Source organism: Montipora capricornis, chromosome 7 (assembly GCF_036669925.1).
Source record: "Montipora capricornis isolate CH-2021 chromosome 7, ASM3666992v2, whole genome shotgun sequence".
NCBI classification, from domain to species: domain Eukaryota; kingdom Metazoa; phylum Cnidaria; class Anthozoa; order Scleractinia; family Acroporidae; genus Montipora; species Montipora capricornis.
Genome location: NC_090889.1, coordinates 21,326,783 through 21,341,782, shown reverse-complemented (window position 1 = coordinate 21,341,782; position 15,000 = coordinate 21,326,783). Strand labels below are relative to the sequence as shown.

The window sequence follows — 15,000 nt, the reverse complement described above, 5'->3', positions numbered from 1 at the left end:
CATAAAGTACTTACTCCAAAAATATAAAAAAAATTGGGGGTCACCGACTTTGTTTCGGAGAAAATGGCAGTGGAAAATGCCTTAATTTCGATAAATCGGTCATAATAACGAAAGGTAGCCTCATCTGCTCATCCATCGAAAATCCTAAAAATAAACTGTTAGAGTGAAGGTTTCCGTGCATAGGTTTTTAGGGGTGGGATTTTAAGATAATTTCATGCCGCTAGGGATGTCGCAAACAGTAGAGTTCATCCTGGACGAGCGTTTTCGTAACTTCTATCCGTTGCAACCACTACCGGAATTCGATGGCACGAGGAAAGAAAATTTAAAAAAAAGATAACTTCTTACGGTGAGATTTTTTTCATTTTATCATATTTTGTAGATAGTAAGTAGAGTACGTGATTCATGATTTAAAAAATAGGGGTCACCGATGATCCAAGGGAGTAAAATCGATGTGATTTTACGAAGCTCTTGGAAAACTTCGTTTGTCACGGTTTTGCGTGACCTGTCGGGGAAGGACTGGAACCCAAGAGAGGATCGATCGTTGAAGGGATGAAAGGTTTTTACCCCAAAACAAAGCTTTCTCGAGCACAGCAACGAAGTTTTAAGCAGTCGTCATCTTCATTTGGTTAGTGTTTTGTGTAATATTTCTCCATTGCCGTCATGCATGTCTTCTGGAGTGTGGTTTTTGTGAAATTTAATCGCTGGTTGTTTCCACGCAGGTCCGCACTATTCAAGCGGACGAGGACGAAAATACTGCTCTATTTTCACGAAAGTAAAAGAAAAGAACTCCAAAAACATGCATTCATTTTGAACTTAAGTTCTTAGGGTTATAAAAACATTTAAAAAAAAACAGCCCCATTAAATTTACGCAACGGTTCGTCCTCGAGTTTTCGAAACTTTCAGCCACTACTCGATCAGCAGCTACCTTTTAGAGAGCTTTCCCATCCTCCCGCTCACTTCTCTTTAACGTTTCATGATGATTCGGAAATAAATGTGCCATTCTTTTGCCGGCCTGGAATTTTTTCCCCCAGCGTATTTGTCGCCATGTTATTTTAACTAATGCTTGAAAAATATTTATGAAAGTCAAGTAGACTAGTGCACGACTGATAAAACAACGCGAACATCAGTCGTGCAGTAGTCTACTTAACTTTCCTAAATATTTTTAATCAATTTTGACTGATCACGATCTTCTCTTATCGAACGCTGTGCAAGACTTATCGTCCACGGTTTCTGCAAAGGTTTCACTAATGCTCGAAGTAATGCATGCGTGACATATTACAGTCGCGTTACCTTCGCAGTTACGTTGCGCACAAACAATTAGCGCGAACGTCCTCGAGTTCCCTATTGTGTTTTAGCTACGGCGCACTGACGAGCCCGAAACAGCTGTCTGCGTCTGCTTTCTAGTTTGAGCGCTGATCATGCTAGGCTTGGTAGAGCGTGGTTCCATTTTGAAGAGAACGTTGTTTGATCTGTCCGAGCAGTGGAGTGTTTATGCTTATCACTATTTGTGTTGATCCAACGTAATGCATAGATCGTTACACGGCATTGCAGTCTCAAGTGTTAATGTTTATACTTCCTACAGTTCATTAATACTAGAGCGCAGGGAGCGATCGGTTTTCGTCGTGTTTGACCCTTGCATTGCCTTGTTTCGTCACACCAGACTGTGGTAACCTGCGATCACACTCTATTTTAGTTTTACTTTGGCCAATCAAAAAGGACGGAGACAACCCGGTGAAACCAATCAAAACTCGAAGTAATTAAACGTAGCCGACACAAAGCGCGGGAAAATGTGCACGCGCGAGCCACGATCGGTTTTGGTTTCACTTCTGATTGGATGAAAAAAGTGGCGCGAGAACTTTGAACCAATCACTGAGTAAAGTAATCATAAACCAAAGCAATTCGCTAATTACTTTCGACACTCGATTGAAAACCGCTCGATACTGTGGAGCCAAGTTTTACCCAAGAGAACATACGAGCGATTCTAAAAATGAGCCTGATCGCAGGTTAGACTGCAGTGGATCCATTTTAGTCACAACAACTGGATGCTGAGTGGAGCATTGGAGTGAAAATCCCGCACGGCCTTTGGAGCAATGCGAGCGAGTGCTTACTGTGTAAGATATTCTGTTCAATTACTATGGGACGCTTTCCTCTTGTACGAAAAACCCTGTTGTTCCATTGGTAAATCAAATGGAACGGACTTTCCATTGGAAAGCTTTTGGAAAAAACGAATACCTTAAGTGAAATTCCTCTTTTCTCGTTACTGCCGAAATGATGGGAAAATCTTGTACCATCGGTTGCGTCCCACTAGTGCCATGCTCCTTGCCGAATTAAAGGCGCGGTTCTTGGCCGAGGGTCGCTAGTACCCAGTCTCTTAAAAAAAAGAAAAAAGCTTCTCCGTGCAAAAAACTCCGTTCAGTTTTAGATTGAAGGAAATTGTTCTGTTCCTCTTGGCTGTTCTTCTTAACAAGAAATCCATTCAAATTGAAAGCGCCCCGTATTAGTTAATGAAATCTCAACCTACCCATTGCCCTACAACTGACTTCCAACCAATAATTGCAGAGTGGATCCACGAATGTGACCTAACGATTGCTTCTTGAAGAATTGTACAACGAGAAAGACATGCTCCTGAAGGAAAAGAAATTAAGAGAACAATAATTAGCGCCAAAGCAAAACAATTGTTTTTACTCCGCATTTCGAATTCTTCGAGTGTTCTTCCAACATTCCAAGTGGTTCATCGTGCCTATGACCCATAGAAACCTGTGGTCTATTGCTTTTATATAATAATTTAGAAGACGCCCGATTTTTCCATGAGTTTACTGGCACAATAAACCATAGCTGATTGACCAATCAGAGCGCGACCATTGATTTGGTTATGACAGAAATCCTGATAAAACAATCTGGTTAGTATTCATTGTATAAAGAATACTAATAAGGCATAGCTTGCTTTTCTTGTATGCTAATATTCTCCTCTCGTGCATTTCATTGAAATTGTGAGGAGAATTTACATGCCGATCACTCCTGAGAGTCAAAGGGTTAAAAGGTTCAGTTGACGGACTTACCGTCTTGAATAACAGCATTTGCACCTATAACAACATTCGGTCCTATTCGACAATTTTCTCCTATTCTTGCCGTTGGGTCCTGAAACAAAAATTAAAAGCATTACAACTTGTTGTCGCTGAGTCACCTGTTTCATCGGGGAGTTTGAACCATGACTGAAGACGTCAACGCCAACGGGAACGCCACAAAACAATTAACAATTATTGGATGAGGTTGAGCATGTTAGCGATAATTATCAAGGCCAAAGTTTGTGTTATCTGCTGAAGCCGAAGGCTGAGGCGGATAACACAAACTGAGGCCTTGATAATTATCGCTAACATGCGAAAACCGAATTCAATAATTGTTTTATTATGCATATTCCTGAGCTGAGCTCCGCCATGACAAAACTGATCAAACTGCTGGTTGGTGTGTTAGGTGACGTCACTTCTGCATGCATGAAACTATTGTCTGTAGGTATGACGTCAATTCTACATATATAAAATCTATTGTTTGTAGGTATGACGTAAGAGAAACAGAGCAAGTAAGAATTAGCTGCGTGCTTAAAGCCAATCAAAATCGAGCTGGTGACACCAATGTATAATAATAGGAGTTTAAGATCTACGACGAGACGGCAACGAAAAGGTCACAAATTTTGCATATTAATGAGCAAAAACGATAGCTTTGCACGCTCTGCACGTGCATTTTTCATTTTTGTACATTCCTTTCACGTTTCGGCAAATCTGCGATGTGAACTGACCAATTCTCAAGTTTTACCGAGAGCGTGAACTCAAGGCAGCGAATTTGAATTTTTCTGTCGTAGCCTCAACACTGCACCTCCAAATTCAGTTCCTGGAAAGTTGCGCAAGTTTTTAGAAGTTAGACAAAAAGACACATTATGACGAAAAGGATTAATAAACCTGAACTTGCAATTTTAAATGACGTTACCGTCGCGTCGTAGCTCTTAAACTCCGTACAATAGACCGAATGCATAAATGGCAGCCAAAATAATATTCTTTTGTTTATGTGCTAATTAGACTCACTAGCCTCGTTTACATGTACAAAATACAAAAGAAATGTTGCTTGAGAGAGAGTCTAGTGAGTCTAATTAGCACATAAACAAAAGAATATTTTTTTGGCCGCCATTTATGCATTCGGTCTATAGGCAGGCCGCGCCACCGCTCGACAAGTGAACACGGGAAAATTTTGACCCTGCAAAAAAATGTCCTAGAGGACGTCTAATACGTCTCAGACTTAGACATAAACATAAAAAGTGGGAGAGATGGATAACACGAGCGTGGAGGGTTTTGTCCAAGGGGCCCCATCTTTTATGCTAGATGAGAACATAGTGTTAAATTTAGAGAAATTAAAATGTCGAGATTTTTATCGGCTCTTGAAATTTAAACTCAACTCCAGCTGGCTTACAGCGTTGGAGTAAAATATTTCCAATTGACAGTGCCTCATGGGGAGAATGTTTTAAGATGTCATATAAAACATGTAAGGAAACTAAGTTAAGAGAATTTAAATTTAAACTTCTTCACCGAATTGTAGTGACCAAAAAGGAATTGAAAAGATTTGGAATTAAACGTGAAAGTGACTGCTTGTATTGCGGTGAATCAGATTCCATAGACCACACTTTCCTTGACTGCCAATTTACCTCGGCTTTTACTCGTCAAGTGGTGGGGTGGTTTAATGCCACAAACAATACCAGTTTCAATCCAGAACCTAAGGAAATAATGTTTGGCTTGTTTAAGCAATGCCTTGCTGGGCATGAGGCTGTGAGAAAGTTTAACTATACTTTTTTATACATGATGTGTATTACATTTATTCAAACAAGCTAAAAGAGAGCTCGATTATTTTATCTGAATTTGTTAATAAGATTAATTTTAAATACAAGGTTGAGAAATTTACATGATTTAATTTACTTTATTCGCCCTCTTTGATTAATCACTCAGTTCTCGTGCATGTCAGATCATTAGTTGTATTCGTTTTCTTTTCTTGTTTTTATATATGTATCTTGTGCAATGTAAACTTCTGTTATGTTAAATAAATTAAAAAAACACAAAAACAAAAAAAAAAAAAACGTCTCAGACTTAGACGTCTTAGTCGACTAGTATAAACACAGGAAATACGGTGGACGCATTAAACGTCTGACGAATTAAACGTCTCAAGCTAAGTGTGTCTAAACGACATCGGTGACGCACCGAGAACGTCACAAATTTGCATATTTAGTGGGCAAAAACAATAGCTTTGCTCGCTCTGCACGTGCTTTTTTCAATTTTGTCCATTTCTTTGCCGTCGTCAGCAAAACAGCAACGTGAAATAGCCAAATTTGAGGTGCTATGAAGAACGACAGCACTTGAGGATAAATTGTAATTTTCTCCCCTAAATTAAGTGCTGTTCAGACGAGTGTCATTTTTGAGGAACTACCACACCCTTGTCATGTTTAAAAAGCTTGGAATAGTCACGAAGTGATTACAATAACGCGAATTTATATTTTGAGATGACGTTCTTGTTGCCGTCGCCGTCGTCGTTGCTTATGCTCTGCTTTAGTGACAACGTGAGCATACAACAATAAATCGTCCACTGTCTTTTTTTTTTAGACCGTTTGTACCACGACGCCATCTTGAATTTTTGGACTTTACCCCAACTTCTACACCAATCAAAATCCTCCTACTAAAGTGTGCACGTGATAATGGCGAACTCCATTTTCATTAGCCAATCAGATTGCGGTGCATCTCATTAAAATTTTAAGTGTTTCAAATGAAGTCACGGCGGCCATGTTGGTGTACCCAACTATTCCTCCGGGAATTGAACTCTATTAACATGCAAACGTTTTCTTTTGTTTCGGTGGTAAAACAAGGTTGCTGATCGCGCGAGTGAAAACTCTCGATACAGCGCGTTCCAAACAATTTTGCTTTTCCTAAGTGCCTATATTTCCGCAAAATAAGCCCTTTTTCTTATATTTTGCGCATTGTTCAACAAAAATGGCATTTTCATTCTCACTAATTGAAGTTTACAGAGAGAATATCACTGAAGTCTAGACCTCAGGAGGGTGTATTTTGTTACACTTTAATCTACCTTCTTGGTCAAATTTGACAAGTATTCTTCTTGACAACACCCGAAACACTAATATTCCACAGCAGAACCAAATAGCACTGTGTTTGTTATGAAAAAAGGTAAAGCCATAATTGCTATACAACTCTTCTAGATTTCTGCTGTTACTCTATTGTTGCCACCTTATGCATTTCTAGATCTGTTTTTGATTCTTACTACCAGAATAGCTTGTTCCTATCCCAAAGTAGGTTTCATTTACTTAAAAATTAAGTCCTACTATTATTTTATTTTACTTTGGCCGAGGCCAACTAGAAAGCCTTTGCTACTTTGCGAAACGCGGTAGCGGCCATTTTGTTCTCCGTTGTCCGAATCAATTAATAGACCTTATAATTATTCACGATAGCCGCCATGTTCGTTTTTAAATTGTCATGCAAATTAGCCATGTGTTATGCTGGGAGGGGGGCAAACATTGGAAAAAAGGCAAATTGCGGAAAATCGGCTTGTCGAAATATTGAAATAACATTGCTAAAAGTACATTTCAGAATTTAGAATTAAGTACCTTTTATAATAATTTTTTATCGTTGATTGATTTTGACTTTCTACTTCGTTATCTCCTCAATTTTCATTAAAAAAAAAATATCGAAGTAACTTTTGTAATAATTCTATTTGACTACTTAGGTGAGAAACATTCAATGAACGTGAGAAAAATCATCTGTGTGGCTAAGATGTTCGTTATAAGCTCTCGAACTTGTGTTGTTTGCCCCCTCAGAAGTGTAAAGCTAATTTGCATGATAATAGCAAAGTCAACATTGAATTGAATAGAAAATTGGATCGAGGGTGAATCAACGAAGAAATCAGAGATCAAGACGGAGGAGTCGCGAAAGGCTTACAATAGCTCTAAGGTATAGCTTTAAAGTGATGGAGTTTTTTTGTTGTTGCTTATAACATGGGTGGCACCGGTGGCTCAGTTGGTTGAGCACCGGGCTGTCACGCGGGAGGTCGTGAGTTCAACTCCCGCCGGACCAACACTCAGGGTCTTTAAATAATTGAGGAGAAAGTGGTTAGAGTCTCAAGTCTTCTCGGATAAGGACGATAAGCCGGAGGTCCCGTCTCACAACCCTTCAATGTTCATAATCCTGTGGGACGTAAAAGAACCCGCACACTTGTCGTAAAGAGTAGGGCATGTAGTTCCCGGTGTTGTGGTCTGTCTTCTGTGATGTATCATAGTTTGGAGGGTAAATGCTCGGAGATATTAGCAACTCCAAGCTACTCTAAAAATCCGAGCTAGGGTAAATAAAGATATGATATGATATGATATATGATATGAGATGCTATGATCCAACCTACCACCAAAACATTGCCAATGATTCCGGATCCCTCATGTAAAAGAGATGGATGTTTTTCTCTAAGATGGTGAAGATACAGCACCATGCCTGTCAAGAAGTCCTTTGGCTGACCCACGTCCATCCAAAATCCTGAAATGTGGCAACAAGACGTTCCGTGTTTTTCTTCGATTCCCCAATATTGTTCGAAAGCCGGTTAACTTAATCCAGGATTAGTGTAAACTTTTGTTTCATTTTTTCAACTATTTGGTGAAAGTTTCTTTTGCTTATTCTTGTTTTTCAAGATTGACTTCTTCTAATGCGAAGCTTTGCAGAGTGTATTATCAGCGTTGAACAGCATTTGGGAGTAGAGCAATAAACTCCTTGCTTAATTTTTAATCTGGGATTGCCGTTAATCGGAAAAGCTCGGGAGCGAAAAGCCGTTTGTGAAACTGCCAACCGCTTGTTTTGGAAAGCCTATCTTTTGAACATGTTTTCAAGGTACGACTGGACGACTTAAATCCTCTCCGTTCATGAGATACAAACAGAAATGCAACCCTCGAAAATGACCCGTGATGTTTCGGGACCTTCGAGAAACGCGCCCCAGTTTTGAGACGAGCCTCACACATTTTCCCGCGTTAGTTTAGTCAGCACGCGTTTACCGTTACTTCAATTGTTTCATTTGATCCTTGGCCTCTATTGTGATTGGCCAAACCATTACTTTTCTTCGGTGAGTTCTTCTCTATGATTGGTCAAAAATTTCGTTCGCGCAAAAATCGCGTCTTGTGCCACCAGTCATTAGGGAGCTTAAGATCTACGACGACGACGACGACGACGTCAACGAAAATGCCAGAAAACAATGATATCATTGGTTAAAAAGAGCACAAATAATCCTGCTGCCCGTGCGGCACGGATTTTAGCTCATATTTTTGCGGTTCTCTGCGTGACGACGACGTGAAATCACTAAATTTTAGGTTTTGACGACAACGTTAGCATGCAACAGAGAATCTTTCATTCTCTATTTTCAGTCTGAAACCGCTCGTACCAATTTATTTTTAGGATACTTCGCCCACACTGTACGACGTGAACAAGATGGAATAATCGCGAAAAACTTTTACTAGAGCATAATTCTATTTTGAGGTGACGTTTTCGTCGACGTCGCCGTCGTAGATCTTAAGCTCCCTATTTGCATTTTCCCGCCTTAAGAGCCTACTGGATAGACCTTATTGGAGTTGAGCCTGCAGGCACATTTCCTTTTGTTTAAAACTACATGCAAAAGAGGCTTTTAAAGGGTCAATTCGATACAAAATGACCCCTTAACCTCGTTTATGTGGCAAAACCGTTGATAACTCCGATAAGGGCTATTCTGCTTGGCTCATTTGCCTGGCTCGCGTATTCAGTAGACAATTGAAAAGAAAAACGTTAACTGGAATCAAACAAAAAGCAACCGTCACCTGAAAGATCAAATGCAAATAAGTTGTCATCTTGAGCCATCTTTGGAAAGATCTCTTTTTCTATTGACGTCGGCTTCAGCTGTATAACAAGAAAAGGATTGCATTAAAATTAAAGAAAAAAAACCCCTTTTTTTAATCCATCTCTTTTCCCCGTGAGACTGTTGTGTTTATTAGTAGTTGTTTGCGACCGGCCTCTTGAGAGACAAATAACACTGAAGCATGTATGTAATGAAAGGACTATACTTTGTTTCAGTAAACATGAAGGAGATGCCATAATAGCCAAGAGATACGACAGTACAAGCTAGCGTTCCTAGTACAAGTGCACGCATCTTAACTGAGTGATTATTCCAAAATTGTTCCGTATTTGAAATGTGGCTTAGAAATGACAGAATAACAGCAAGAAGGTTTCCCAAAAGAACAAGTATTCCGATAAAGTAATGATCTTGCCGTGGAAAACTGACATCGAAAACGCGGAATAGGCTGAATACGACTTTGCAGACAGCTGCTTAACACGTGCGCGCGACGTGATAAAAACACACATATTAATGCTCTTCTTTGTTACCAGAAACAGTTGCACCACTTTGCTTCCGGAATCCTTCGTATATCTAATTTCTGCTTCTTTTTATCCTAAAATTTAGCATCGCGTTTAGGGCAAACTGCACACGTTAGACCGAAATTTGCGTTTTGCCAAAAACCGATAATCTTATCGAGAAAATTTCCCAAAGCAAGCAGCTGTCTACTGTTGGCCGCCTTCAATATGTGCAAGTGTATTCTGTCGTGTAAACCACATTAACGTACTATGTGTGATACTGCGGGGAAACTCGCCATCTCAAAGGTCGCGAAATGTCACGTGCGAGCGAGCGAGCGAGCGGCGAGGCGCGAGTCGCTCGTCGCTTACGTGTGACATCCCGCGATCCAAGACATAGATCGAGAGCTTGCGCTAAGGCTAATTCTGCTCTCCGGAGCAGAGTTGACAAAAATGCTTTTTCGTTCAGTTTACACGTGGAGTAAGTCCTAAATAATATATTTTAGTAAAATCCAACTAGTGGTCTATTATCAATGCTGCGTTCTGATTGGTTGAGCAACTAGTAGGCTATTTGTTATAGCCCACTAGTAGCGAAAAGCGCCGGCTTTGAAAACCAAAACAACAATTAAAGTCTAGCTTTAACTAGGGAAAGATGTTTTGTCCCGATATTTTTTTGACCAACTACTTGGATTTTACTAAAACAATTATTCCTCTCGCCCTCATGGGCTATTGACTCAGAGCCCATTCGGGCTCGAGGAATAATTGTTAAATATTCCCTTAGAAATAATGTGCCACTCTTAATTTCAAACCATCACTGAACTCACCTGGATTCGTTGAAGCACCTTAGGGCTGAATATATAGAGCCCTGCGTTAATTTTATTGGATACGTAGACTTGAGGTTTTTCCACAAACTTATCAATGCGACCCGATTTTGAATCGTACACTACAACCCCATACTTGGAAGGTTCTTCGACTTTTGTTACCTGTTTTGAAACAAAACCAAATATTAGTGGAACGTTTCAGTTTCTGTCAATACAAGGGCTATATTCCTGGACAAGGATCGATAGTTGAGACTTTCCCTATTAATTTTTTTCAAACGTTTTGACCATAACTTGAAAAGAAGGATAATGATGTTTCGGTGGAATAACAAGGTTACTGATCATGTGAGAGTGAAAGCACTCTATAGCCCATTGGTGTATCAACATTGTTTTACTTCACAAAAAAAGAAACCTTTTTCTACATATAGACAAGAAACTAAAAAAATTCTCACCAAGTTTGTCACCGATTAAAGGAATAAAATTACTGTACCAGAAAAAAAATATATGACCGTCCTTTTATTTAATGGCTGTTAACAGCCTGCAGCTGGAATTTCTTGTTAGTCAGAGAACTGCCGTTTCCCACCGAGAATGGGTACATGTCCATTGCAGCATTGGAATATATGACACCAAAACCCATACATACATTCGGTAAGAGAGAAGCTGTGATAATCGCTCTCGTTTGGCCAGAACTCTCATTCACTCTCGGCTACTCTTATCGACTCTTGAAAGCTCTCATCAAAGTGCACAGATAACCGGGAGGGTTATTTTTCCCTTTTGTCTATAGCCCGCTCTAACATTTCTTTCAAAACAATACAAATCTCTATTGTTTATTTAAGTGGATTGAAAATTTCATTTTTGGAAGCAAATGCCAAAACAAAATACTTGAACTTACAACTATAGTGCCTTCCATTCCATGATTTTTGTGGAATTCAGCCATTTCTTTGAATGGGAAAGCACACACAACATCACTATTCAACACAAAGAAGGGTTCATCATCGACTGTTAAATGGTCTCTGGCCAGAGCCAGGGGACCAGCTGCAATGGAAAAATAAATGAATCAATGAATAAATAAATAGATAAATAAATAAATAAATAAATAAATAGACCGAGATGCCAATAAGAGCTACAAAAACTCAGAACTGAAAGCTTTGCTATGTAGTTGCACTCTATAATACCAGGCAACAACAATTTACTGTGTTCAATTCAAACAGGAAAACAACTTTTTTCATAAACTACAGTACCAAAATTAATTTTAATTGTCCATTACCAGGGCTTTAATTTACAAGGCTAATAGTCTGGCAATAACTCGATTCTTGACTATTTGTGGTCAGAACAACTTGCAAGGAGATGGTATTTAAACTATGCAGGTGTAAACACTGCTTAGCCTCGACCTAGTGCTGGGACTTGGTGACTATTAGTAAGCATCTTCTGATCCCAATGGCCGCAGAAACCTGAAATCCTCCCAACACATCTGGAACCCCAAGATTTTTCAAAAAACCCTCCATCTGACCAGACAACACACCCAAAAAACCTACTACATGTAAATAATAATAATAATAACAACAACAACAACAACAACAACAACATAAATAACACGTCCCAGAGAGAGTTGTGGAGTCTGATGAGGGAAAGCTGCAGTGGGACTTCACCATCCAAAGTGACCACGTCATTAAGCATCCTCGGACTGACACAGTGTTTTTGGATAAGCAGCAAGGACAGTGCCATATAATTGACATAGCGGTACCCGGGGATGCCCGCATCAAGGAAAAAGAAGAGGAAAAGTTGGAAAAAAACCAGGATTTAAGAAAATTCAAGCGAAGTTTTTCATTTATGGCGTGTAAATGTTACTAACGCAAATACTGGTTGGAGATTTGGGTATGGTGATGACGAACTTACAAAGGAGTCTTCAGCAAATACAAGTGACTGTAAAAATGGAATTTCTGCAGAAAGCGGCATTGCTTGGAACTGCAAGAGTTTTGCGAAAAGTTCTTGAGGCCTGAGGCTACAGGTAATAGCTTGTCCTCAATTGAACAATGACCAGTTAACATCAAAGCTGAGAAATTTGAACGATAATAATAATAATAATAATAATAATAATAATAATAATAATAATTAAATAACTTTATTAGAGTCCACAGCCCTCAGTCCTCTCTATTCGAGCATTACTCATTACATATCGCTCAATTGAAAAGAGGAACAGATCTAAACAAACATCCACTGTGGAGTTTCAAAATAACATCTTAACTTACCTGTGCCTAAAGGCTCCTTTTCATGAGAAATTGTGATAATGACTCCTAACTGTCAAGGCAAAATTAACAAATTTAGGACACAACCATAAAAAGTACTGAAAAGAAAATCATATCAACTCTGGCCACTCTTGACTAACAATAGACCATTTTCGAATTCTCACGGCTGGACTGGATCTAGCATGGAATGGAAATGCAAATTAATTTGCCCGCATTAGCCTGACCATTTCATGCTTAGCCTAGATCCAGTCCAACCGTTAGAATACGAAACTGGCCTATTGTTGCCATGCGAAGAAAGAGCTCAAGCATTGTGATTGCAAAAGACTTGGGGTAAGGCAATAATGGAAGGAGAGATTCAAAATAAATCTCCAAAAGTCCAAAATCAATAATAATTATTTTTATTATAGTTATTATAATAAGTATTTCTCACCCTCTCCTGTTGCTGTTTCATTTCATTTTCCAACATCTCTGCCCGATAACTAACAGCAAGAATGATGTGCTTTACTCCAACCTACACGTACATGTATGAACAAGAAAAGCACATGATTATTTTTGGGAGATTGGACCCGAGTCTACAGTATTATGGTATGTAGAGCGAGAAGAACAGGAGTTAAAGACATTAAATGTTGAGTTATAAACTGGTGTCGTCATCTCTTCCACGCAATAACAATTATAAAAAGTTACTATTAATATGCTGAATTGGAACCAAAACAATACAATAATATTAACCCATTGACTCCTGAACCACAGTCCCCACTTTGAAATCAGAGTAAAATTGTCGTTAGACAGAGTAAAATCTATTGATTAAGTCCCAATCCTAGGGGTCAATGGGTCAATACCTTTTAGAATCTGAGTTATAGGTACATGTATGGCTTAGAGGACCTCTTCAGAGACATTATTATTACTCCCCTCTGGTTGTTAAAATGTTATTTAAAACTCATTAATAATTCATGAGCCTAACAGCCTATCAAAACACCGATGAAACGTCACGTTTATGAGCTTTATATCCTGATACAGCACTCCTCGTTAGTATTCTTTATATAAGGAATACTAATAAGGCATAGCTTGTTTTCATTGTATGCTAATATTCACCTCTCAAAATTTGAACCATTGTTTTGAGTCCAGAGGGACACGCTCTTTGTGGAATGTTTTTTAAGCCGTTCAAAAAACTTGCAGCACATGTTTTATCAGGTCTAAAAACACTCGGCTATGCCTCATGTTTTTAAACCCCGATAAAACACTGCTGCTCGTTTTTTAAATAATTATTACTTCAATGTATCCTAAATGGTCCTTCCAAAGACAACACTCACCTGGACAATCATACACACTTAACGTTATCATGAAGTGACTCCTCGGCTCAAAATCAAACCATTTATGATTTTGGAAGAAACAGTGTGCATTATGGTGAAAAAAATAGATAGGTGACGAAAGAAAAATATCACCAGAAAATGTCCTGCTGTTCAGCAATTTCTCTCGTAAACTAAGTGTATTTTTAACATTACTAAAGCACATAATCCAATTATCACAGTGCCAAAAAATCATGCAGTCAGCACATCGAGGTTAATGAATAAATCAAAAGGATTAATCTTGATAAAATTTGGCTAAATCGAAGGTTTTAACCACTTGAAATTATGTACTGGCAAAAGTGTTTCAAGGATTGATCTTATTTTCTCTGATGATTAAAATGAGATCCCAGCCGATCTCTGGAGCGATGTCGCTTGCATCCATTTCCTTGTCCTTGGTCGCTACTTAAAACCCACTATGAGTTCATGTAACTTTTCGGGAGCTGTGTTGTTGATCAGAATTTTTACCCCTGGTCACGTCTTAGACTATAATGCTAATAGAGAGGCAGGTACAAAACACAGGTCACAGGTCACAGGTCATTGTTTTACTAATACCAAATGTATCCTAAACATTCATAAAAGCTAACCTTAGGCCTACCGTAATTAGGCCTAAACAAACGTTTTTAGGCTTAAGGTTAGCTCTTATGAATGTTTAGGATACTTTCTGTATTGGTAAAACAATGACCTGTGCCCTGTGTCCTGTGACCTGTGTTTTGTACCTGCCGCTAATAGAGTCCTAAAGTGTGTCATCATAAAAAAATTAATTTGTGAAATCATGGGTTTGTTGGGATATTTTGAAAGAACAACAACTGAAAGACCTACTCGCCAGAAATTTCAGGGCAAAATGTCTTTGAGATACTAGCCCAGTTATGCTCAGACTTCAAACAAATCTGAGACAATTATTTTGCTCCGCAATGCTACTTTTTGGCAACTAGGCCTTTCAGACATTGTTTTAAAATATACCAACAAATCCCATAATTTCTATTTTATTCACACACTGAGATAACCTAATAATAATGATAATAACAATAATAATAATAATAATAATAATAATAATAATAATAATAATAACTTATAATTGTTATTATTAGCAGAGTATTTTCCAGAACCTTGGGTATGGGTTTAACTTTCTTTGCCTTTCAAGTTTAGCAGTTAATTGCATTGGTTCCCTCAAATTATGTTTTCTTTTACCTCATTAATT

The 15,000-nt window shown here is 38.7% G+C and overlaps 1 protein-coding gene across 1 annotated transcript in view; it reads right to left on the bottom strand.

Moving 5' to 3' along the window:
• Positions 1-15,000, bottom strand: part of LOC138057415 (mannose-1-phosphate guanyltransferase beta-like) — an 18,465-nt gene that overhangs the window by 2,888 nt on the left and 577 nt on the right. Inside the window, exons 2-9 of the mRNA XM_068903442.1 lie at positions 12,887-12,967; positions 12,460-12,508; positions 11,103-11,245; positions 10,217-10,375; positions 8,867-8,945; positions 7,438-7,565; positions 3,060-3,138; positions 2,522-2,625 (exon numbers count right to left, since the gene is read on the bottom strand). Coding sequence (XP_068759543.1) covers positions 2,522-2,625; positions 3,060-3,138; positions 7,438-7,565; positions 8,867-8,945; positions 10,217-10,375; positions 11,103-11,245; positions 12,460-12,508; positions 12,887-12,967 — 822 coding nt within the window. The remainder of the gene's footprint in view (positions 1-2,521; positions 2,626-3,059; positions 3,139-7,437; positions 7,566-8,866; positions 8,946-10,216; positions 10,376-11,102; positions 11,246-12,459; positions 12,509-12,886; positions 12,968-15,000) is intronic.